Genomic DNA, 9,175 nt, shown 5'->3' on the forward strand with positions numbered 1-9,175 from the left:
TTATTATTATTATTATTATTTCTGTCATGACGTCGTCATCATGTAGAGAGTGTGACTGTGGGTGGTTGGTGTGGTTTGCTTCTTCTTTCCTATCGAACATCTATCGTCCTTATCTCTCCTCCTTCTTTTTTTTGTTTGTTACTCTCTTGTAACACCTCTAATCTTCGGCACTTATATGACCTTATTGTGTTGCAAGTGCCTTAAAACTCTTACTAAAATAAACCTCCTCCTCTGCTGCTGCTGCTGCCCCTCATCCTCTTATATTATTGTTATGTCATTATTATTAATATTATTGTTATCCCCTTCCTTCTCCTCCTCCTATAATATTATTATATGTTGATTATGAGGACGAGCATGATGAAGACAATTTATTATTATTACTGCTATCCTGACGGTCATCATCATGTAGAGAGTGTGACTTAGGTGCATCATTAACTCAACTGGTATCCTACTGGTCCATGATGTGAGGGAATCTGGGTGGAGTCTCCATTGGGGTGTTCTTGACCTTGGCTTCTGTGAGGGCTTTCCACGGCTCTGTTTATCTCGGAAATGGACGTTAGATCAGAGGTCCTGCCTCTTATTTTACTGAACAGAGTGGAATTGGAGGTCTCATATTACACCTTTTGGAACGCCATTTGACATATTTTTGTCTTTGTGTTGTGTCAGGTGAGCATCACGCCTCAGGAAACGCCCAGGTCACTGCTACCTCAGTCCAGCCCTAGCTCAAGTTTGATGGTGAGTAATAGAAGTAGTAGTGTGTGTGTGTGTGTGTGTGTGTGTGTGTGTCTACCAAACATCTATCGTCCTGATCTCTCCTCTTTTTTTGTGTTTGTTACTCTCTTTTAACACCTCTAATCTTATATGACCTTATTTTGTTGCAAGTGCAGTAAAACTCTTACTAAAACTAAAACTAAAACAGACTCTTTCTTGACCTATTTAGAATCTGAACTCATTACTCACACGGCCACTGGGGCCCACAAGAGGAGCAAGAGGGAATGATAGGGAAGGGCTATGACAAGAAGGGCGATGGATTATTTCTGCTGCGTTCATCCCTTCTTAGATCAACAATACTGTAGTTCTTTGGATTTATGGCACTTTCAAAACAATTAGGTCATATAAATACCGAAGGCTAGAGATGTTACCAGAGAATGACATACAAAAAAGATGGAGCAGGGATAAGGATGATACATGTTTTATAGGAAAGAAAGAGAAGACCACGCCAAAGCACCCGCCAACCACCCACTTCCTTGTTTGTGGAGGTGGGCATTATCAACTGGTTTGTTATTAAAAATAGGTGAAGTTCAGGAGTTTTTGTTTTAATCCTGAGGAAGAAAACAAAACAAGTTCTTTCCAAATGCTTTGGTATATTTCAGTATTATTTTCATGTTGATGTTCATATTTTTTTTCTTAATAGTGAGAAAACGGAAGTATGAAATTACTCATGAGATTCATTTCCACTTTGTTTCTTCTTTTCCCCCCCTCCTCTTTCAGACAAGTCCAGTGACCGTGTACTTGGGTTTGTCTCTGTGGACTTGTCTCCCCTGACCAAGGGTCTGCATCAGATCTGTGGCTGGTACAACATCGTGGACTTCACTGGGCAGTGCAGAGGTCAGATAAAGGTCAGTGGAACATTTACTGCGGCCGTCGGTTTGTCTTGTGTCAGTTTCTGTTGCCAGTGCACGTAGGTGGCTCTCGTGTTTGGGGAGTGAGCTCAGTAAATTTTTCTTCTTTTTCATCTTCTCCTCCTCCTCCTCCTCGTGGGTGGTTGGCAGGTGTTCTGGTGTGGTTTGCTCCATCTTTCCTATCAAACATATATCATCCTTATCTCTCTTCCTTCTTTTTTGTGTTTGTTACTCTCTTGTAACACCTCTAATCTTCGGCACTTATATGACCTTATTGTGTTGCAAATACTGTAAAACTCCTACTAAAGCTAAACCTCCTCCTCCTCCTCCTCCTCCTCCTCCTCCTCCGCTGCTGCTGCTGCTGCTGCTGCTTCTGCTCCTCCTCCTCTTATATTATTGTTATCCACTTCCTTCTCCTCCTCCTATACTATTATTATATGTTTATTATGATGACGACGATGATGATTGCAATGATGACGATGATCATCTTCGTTATTATTATTATTATTATTTCTGTCATGACGTCGTCATCATGTAGAGAGTGTGACTGTGGGTGGTTGGTGTGGTTTGCTTCTTCTTTCCTATCGAACATCTATCGTCCTTATCTCTCCTCCTTCTTTTTTTTGTTTGTTACTCTCTTGTAACACCTCTAATCTTCGGCACTTATATGTTCTTTTTGTGTTGCAAGTGCCTTAAAACTCTTACTAAAATAAACCTCCTCCTCTGCTGCTGCTGCTGCCCCTCATCCTCTTATATTATTGTTATGTCATTATTATTAATATTATTGTTATCCCCTTCCTTCTCCTCCTCCTATAATATTATTATATGTTGATTATGAGGACGAGCATGATGAAGACAATTTATTATTATTACTGCTATCCTGACGGTCATCATCATGTAGAGAGTGTGACTTAGGTGCATCATTAACTCAACTGGTATCCTACTGGTCCATGATGTGAGGGAATCTGGGTGGAGTCTCCATTGGGGTGTTCTTGACCTTGGCTTCTGTGAGGGCTTTCCACGGCTCTGTTTATCTCGGAAATGGACGTTAGATCAGAGGTCCTGCCTCTTATTTTACTGAACAGAGTGGAATTGGAGGTCTCATATTACACCTTTTGGAACGCCATTTGACATATTTTTGTCTTTGTGTTGTGTCAGGTGAGCATCACGCCTCAGGAAACGCCCAGGTCACTGCTACCTCAGTCCAGCCCTAGCTCAAGTTTGATGGTGAGTAATAGAAGTAGTAGTGTGTGTGTGTGTGTGTGTGTGTGTGTGTGTGTATGTGTATGTGTGTGTGTGTGTGTGTGTGTGTGAGAGAGAGAGAGAGAGTGAGAGAGAGAGAGAGAGAGAGAGAGAGAGAGAGAGAGAGAGAGAGAGAGAGATTTGCTTTTTAATGTCATTTAAAACTTTCTTGTCTGGGTATATAACTTTGTTTTTGTCTCAGTAAGTTTTGTCTCTTAAATTTCTCTTACAGTATCAAGTTTGTCTTTGAATTTTTTGTTTTCGTGTCATAGATTTACTGAATGAGTTAACTTGCTAAACAACACTCAGTGGGTGGTTGGCGGGTGCTCTGGTGTGGTTTGCTTCTTCTTTCCTATCAAACATCTGTCATCCTTATCTCCTCTTCTTCTTTTTTTTATGTTTGTTACTCTCCTGTAACACCTCTAATCTTCTGGCGCTCATATGACCTTGTGCAGTTGCGAGAGCCATAAAACATCTACTTAAAAAAAGACAACACTAAAAAGAAATGGACGTGTCTTCTTACAGATGCCCATGATGCCAGTACCGGGGCTGAGCTTCCCTACCTGCACTCAGGCTGTGGCCTCCAGTATAGCGGAGCAGCTGGCTAGTCTGCAGCAGCGGGTCATGGAGAGGATGGGAGCGCTGACCGCTGGTCAAGATGCTGGACCCACTGCTGGTGGTGCTGCTTCAGGACAGGAGCTGAACCGGACCGGAGGTTTGGCTTGTTCAGTGTCTCTCTCGCTGGATGTATTTTGGACTGAATTAATAATTGATAGATTTGTGTATCTTTCCATATATGTTGAAGTCAAGTCTAGTTTAGTCTATAGTTTAAAAATTTGTGGCGCAACTTATCCTCAAATATTTCTTTAACGGATGAATCAATGTCACCCATACTTTGCACAGCAGTTTGTATCAATATGTCTTAACGTGATCATATTTTCCCCCAAGACTTGGGGCAAGTTTATAGAATAAAATTAAAAAACCAAGAAAACCAAACCGGACAAGAAAAACCCATAGTCATGCTCGTGCTGTCTCTTCCCGTCCAGAGTCGTCCCAGAAGGAGGACTGGGAGTTCTCCGGTACGAGCCAGGAGGTGGAGTCAGAGCCCGCTGCCCCCTTGCACTGGCAGCCCAAGTTCATCAACAAGCCGGACCTCGATGACCCATCGAAATCCTACCTCTTCTCCTCTCTCAGGTGAGGATTTATTTTCAGTATTGAGTTTCTTGGCCTTCTAGATAATAATATGATGAATTGGTCCTGTAGAAGGCTGGTCCATTCACTTTTGGGTTTTGGGGATCATCTGCATTGCTGCCAATCCAGTATTGTAGAAACATTATATTTAATATGTTTATGAGGGTCTGAGTATGGAAATTAGTTTTCATATGAAAATGTGTTTTTCTTTTTCTAATATTGCTCCTCATGGACTTTCTAACACTGAAGAAAAATGGTAAAACTTTCAAGACCGGATGTGGGAATAATAATGAGAACAGAACCCGTAAGTCAAATGGAGAGATCGTTTATTGCAGGTCTACTTTGAATGACTCAAATGTACTGAATGCAGAAAAATGTGAATGAGGGGTTTGAAGGGGGTTACTTGGCCACTGCCTACCCTCTTGACCAATCATGTGGGCTGTGTATTGTTTGGTTTTGAAAAGTTGGCAACAGTGCATTTATTTTTTGGAGTGGGCATTTGGTCTGAGAGCGATGAACAGAAAACAGATCCCCCCCCCCCCCACTCACACACACACACTCACACACAAACCATGCCAGAAATGTTTATTGCAATTTTACCCTGAATTTTTTAAATCTGATCATTGACCAAAACCAAGCCGTGCTATGAACCGTTGTGAAATCAACCAACTTGGGTTCCGCATGTTCATATGACCTTATGTAATTGTGAGCTATGTAATACTCTTACTCTTACTAACTAAACAAAACCGTTATATTGCAAATGAGTAGCACCCCACCAGTGGGCAATGGAGTAGTGGCTCCTCTATAGGTATGACAGCGGACACACAATCTTAAGATATAAAATTTTCTCTTCCACAGACGGCAGTTGGCTGATCTGGATACAATCACGCAGAAACTCAAGACGCGGCTGACCTTGACCCCTGCTGCTCCTGATGGTGATACAAGCTTGAACCAAGTGAACAGCGCCCGATCTGGCGACATTCTGACGGGCACTCAGTCGGGCCTGAGCACCATCCACACGGCTTCGTCTCTCATGACCACCCACGGGAGCCGCTACAACAACGCTTCCTCGTCCGAGGTGGCCACGTCGCAGGAATCAGCCCGGAGCAGGACTGCCAACAACTCTTCTCTCCTGGAAGGGGAACCCTTGACTGTCGCGGGAGTCAGCTCTGACAGGGCTGGCAACAGTAGCAACAACAACAGCGGGAACAACGTGCACCAGAAATTGCTGGATTCCGGAGTGTTCTCGGCGAAAAATTTCTCAGAGAAGTCGGCAGAAGATGCCCCTGAAAGCCATAGGAGCAGTGACAAAAATATAGAGTTGGTAGGAACAACTGATGACAATATGTCCACTCTTCCATCAGCTTTGATCAGAAGTCTTCCTGTGCCCCCGTCTGCTGTGAACACGCTCGAGGCTGGATTTTTAGCAGCGGCTGCAGCCAAAACTCAGACTTTGCTTCCTACGGGGGATTATTCTGAGAGCTCTGGTAACAGCCATGGTTTTGTCCCTGGAACGCAGCGCAGCACGGTAACAGCGGGAAGTATGTCAGTACAGGACGCTGGACGTATGGATGGTTCGAAAGAAACTAGCAGTGGGACTGGGAGTAAAGGGACATCTAAAAATAGTGGAAGTGGTTCGGCGTGTTCGGAGAAGATAGCGGAAGAGTCGGTTAGAACGAGAAAGGAGAAGCAGTTGTACGAGGAGGAGGATGAGGATAGTGATACTGAAGTAGAAGAAGAGGATAAAGAAGTCGGTAGTGGACGGCATTATGGGAGTTACCACCGCTATCGAGAGATGCTGGACGATGAGGAAGATGAAGACGATGTGGAAGAAGAGGGTGAGGCAGATGAGGATGTGGTAGAAGTTGTTCCCAGAAGCTTGAACAATATGTCAACTGTGTTAGCTCTCACCACGGCTGCCGATGCTGTTGCTGCAAACAATGGAGAAGAACCCCCTCCTGCTGCTGGATCAAAAATAGCTGACAACTGTGAGGATGTTAATACTGACGTAGAGGGTCCTCGAAAAGATCTTGAGAAATTAGCGTTTTCCCCAGCTTCCCCGAACGTCCATGAGGGCACGAGTCTGTGGTGCTCAGAGGACAATGACAGTTTTTTCCAGCAGGTTTTCGAGCGGAATAAACAGGTGCTGAATGAGTCGGGGGATGAAGCCATTGAGGAGCTGACCATTGACAGCTGGCTACAGGGGCAGGGCGAGAGGCTGGCTGGACATGAGAGGCTGCAGACCTGGCTAGAGGCTCATGGGGGCAGTAGTGCTGGTGAAGGCACTCAAGGGGCTGGGGGGAGAGATACTGAAGAGGAGGAGGAAGAGGAGGAGGAAGAAGATGAAAAGGATGGTGCTGTCGTGAGAGGAGGAGAAAGTGGTAGAGATCAGGATGAAAGAGAGAAGGAGGAGTTTCAGTGGAAGGATGGGGAGAAGTCATCGAAGCAGGTGCGTGATGAAGAAGGAAGCTGCTCTAGACAGGGTTATGATGAGGAGAAAATGGCGACTACAAATGGTAGCCGGAAGCTGTCCGGAGTGGATGTACGACTACATCTCAACGAAGACTCTGACGCAGAGAGTGGTGAAGAGACGCTCAGAGAAGGCTACAAGAACGATGATGTGTGGCAGCAGATGACCGCTCGGAACTCGAGCGATGAGGAGACAGCCAGGGACATGTGGACCACACAGCGGCAGCAGACAGTTGTGACTGAGTTCTTTGATGACGAGGAACAGCAGCCGAAGTCGAACAATGTGCCAGTGTATGCTCATGATAATGACAATAATGATGACGATGATCATGATGAAGAGGAAGAAGAAAAAGAAGGAAATGAGCGAGAAGATGAAGATGCAGTACTTGATATGTTACCGTCGTTTTCTCCCAATGCACCTGTTAGTCTTCTGTCCAATGTTGAGTTGGTCGATTCATTAAACTCCACTGCTCATGTCAATGGCTGGGGTTCAAATCTCAACACTGTAGAGTCTCAGTTTAGTGAAAATGGCAATGCTGGAGGTGAATACCCTTACACTCTCGTATTGGCTGACACCCGACAAGCATCTATGCGCTCTAGAAACGGAGGAGGAAAAGGAAATGGTGGAGCCCGACCGAAGGTCAAACATCTGTTATCCAATGTTGAGCTAGACTCGAACCACTCCTCTCAGCGACCCAGCTCTGGCAGCAGCCTGGCATCCCGTGCCTCAGCGACGTCCCAGCTGTCAGGAGAAAAGGCTGGCAGCCTCCGGTCTCTTGAAACAGACTCCTTCAAACCCGCGGGTGGTTCTGGTGGTGCATCGGTCAAGTCATCCTCTTCCCACTCTTCCGCAGCAATGGCTACCAATGTAGGACATGGCTCTCATGCTGTCTTGGACCAGTCCAACGGCAATGGTGCTGTGAATGAAGAGAGTGATCGAGGCATGAATGTGGACGAGTTGGAGGAACTTCACCAGAACGATGATCGAGTGGTCGAGACCAACGTAAATGTCAACTCCAGTAACGCCGGCCGCATGACGCGGAAGTCTCGATCTCATCGCAGCAGGAAGTCGCGGCTCCACAGTGACAGGGACAGCACTCTGGACTCAGCCTACGTGGATGGGGACTACAGCGACGGCCACACCACGCAGCCCAACAGCATCATCATGGTGAACGGCAACAGCAGTGGAGTCAGTGGTGGCGTTTGTCACATGTCCACGGATGAGCTCACGCCCGAGGACAGTGGATTGGGTCCCGCGGTGACCGCTGGTCTTAACGGAGAGGAGGAGGAGCCCGGGGCTGGGTTGCCCAACTTCTTCATGCCTGTGGAGGAGCTCCAGGCCTCCATCAGAGCTTTACAGATGGCCACCTCGGCCGCCGTCAACGTCAGTGAGGTCAGTAGCTGGAGAAATGGTTTGCTGTCTCTTTTTTCTGACCAAGGAAAGATTTGTCTGTGGCTAGTATTTTTGATGCTTAATTTTATAAATATCTTTCTGGATATGGAAAAGATACGTAAAAAAGCGTGAAAATATTTTTGTCACTCTTTTCAGACCTAGGAAGAATAGCTTTGTGGCTAGTAGAATGGTTTTTGTAAATTTAATTTTTATTCTTCAGGACACACAAAAGATAGATGAATAGCTTGAGAAATGTTTAGTTACCGCTTTTCTGACCAAGAAGAGGGTCTTATGGTTTATAAAAAGTTCTTTAAAAAAAAATAATTTTCTCGACAATTGGCTCTTTCGGAGAAAAGATATGTAAATAGTCTGGGAAATATATGATCAAAATGGAAAATAGATTTCAATATGGGAATAAGAATATCCACATATTGTCTTTTTTCTCCAGGAGGATGTAAAGTCACAGAATAAGGCCAAGGTCGTGTCGGAACTGGTCAACAAGATAGCGGCACCAAAGGCCAAGGCCACTCTTGCTTCCACGAAAAACAAGAAACCACCATCTGTTGAAGAAGCAAAGAGAATTGCCAAAATTTTCTCATCTAAGATGTCGTGATCTGGGAACATTTGAGAGTGCGCTAATTCTGTCTTGAATATGTACAGGGGAAGATCTACAACGGAGAAAATTATTATTTTCTTGGAAGAAATGGTTAGCTGTGATCACTTCACAGACTCGGAAGAAAATGTGTCTATTTAAGGATAGGTGTTTGTGTATGTGTTTGTGACTCTGATCATGGGGCATGCTGTTAGCTCAGTTAGTGTTGTGCTGGGCTACAGTTCGGATGACTTTGGTTCGAATCGATGATGGGGCAATCTTGAATTTGGGTTGCTGTATGAGTTTTCAAGGCTCTCCACCAACTTGGCTGGGTCCTATTTGAGGAGGAGAATAGATCTGTTAGATTTGGGGGTCCAGCCTCAGAGTAACCCTGTAATGTTGAAAGTTGTTAAGGCTTGAACTGTACCATGACTTTGATGATGATTATTTTCTGGCCGTTATCAGTTTGACTGCGGCTGCTAATTACTTGTGATGCAAGCATGGGATTGCCATGTCACGTCACAGATAGAAAGCCATTAATGTCGTATTCTGACTTTGCACCTTCTATCACACATACACACACACTCAGACACACAAATATAAACACACACAGATCATGATAATGACAATAATGGTGACGATGATCACGATGAAGAGGAAGAAGAA

General features: G+C 44.8%; 1 protein-coding gene across 1 annotated transcript in view; it reads left to right on the forward strand.

The window, feature by feature from the left end:
• Nucleotides 1-9,175, forward strand: part of LOC101855141 (C2 domain-containing protein 3) — a 52,270-nt gene that overhangs the window by 40,709 nt on the left and 2,386 nt on the right. The window contains exons 39-44 of the mRNA XM_035972543.1: nucleotides 1,492-1,619; nucleotides 2,781-2,849; nucleotides 3,390-3,579; nucleotides 3,911-4,058; nucleotides 4,914-7,917; nucleotides 8,366-8,479. Of these exons, the coding sequence (XP_035828436.1) occupies nucleotides 1,492-1,619; nucleotides 2,781-2,849; nucleotides 3,390-3,579; nucleotides 3,911-4,058; nucleotides 4,914-7,917; nucleotides 8,366-8,479 (3,653 nt within the window). The remainder of the gene's footprint in view (nucleotides 1-1,491; nucleotides 1,620-2,780; nucleotides 2,850-3,389; nucleotides 3,580-3,910; nucleotides 4,059-4,913; nucleotides 7,918-8,365; nucleotides 8,480-9,175) is intronic.

The sequence above is a fragment of the Aplysia californica genome, unplaced genomic scaffold, assembly GCF_000002075.1.
Source record: "Aplysia californica isolate F4 #8 unplaced genomic scaffold, AplCal3.0 scaffold00735, whole genome shotgun sequence".
NCBI classification, from domain to species: domain Eukaryota; kingdom Metazoa; phylum Mollusca; class Gastropoda; order Aplysiida; family Aplysiidae; genus Aplysia; species Aplysia californica.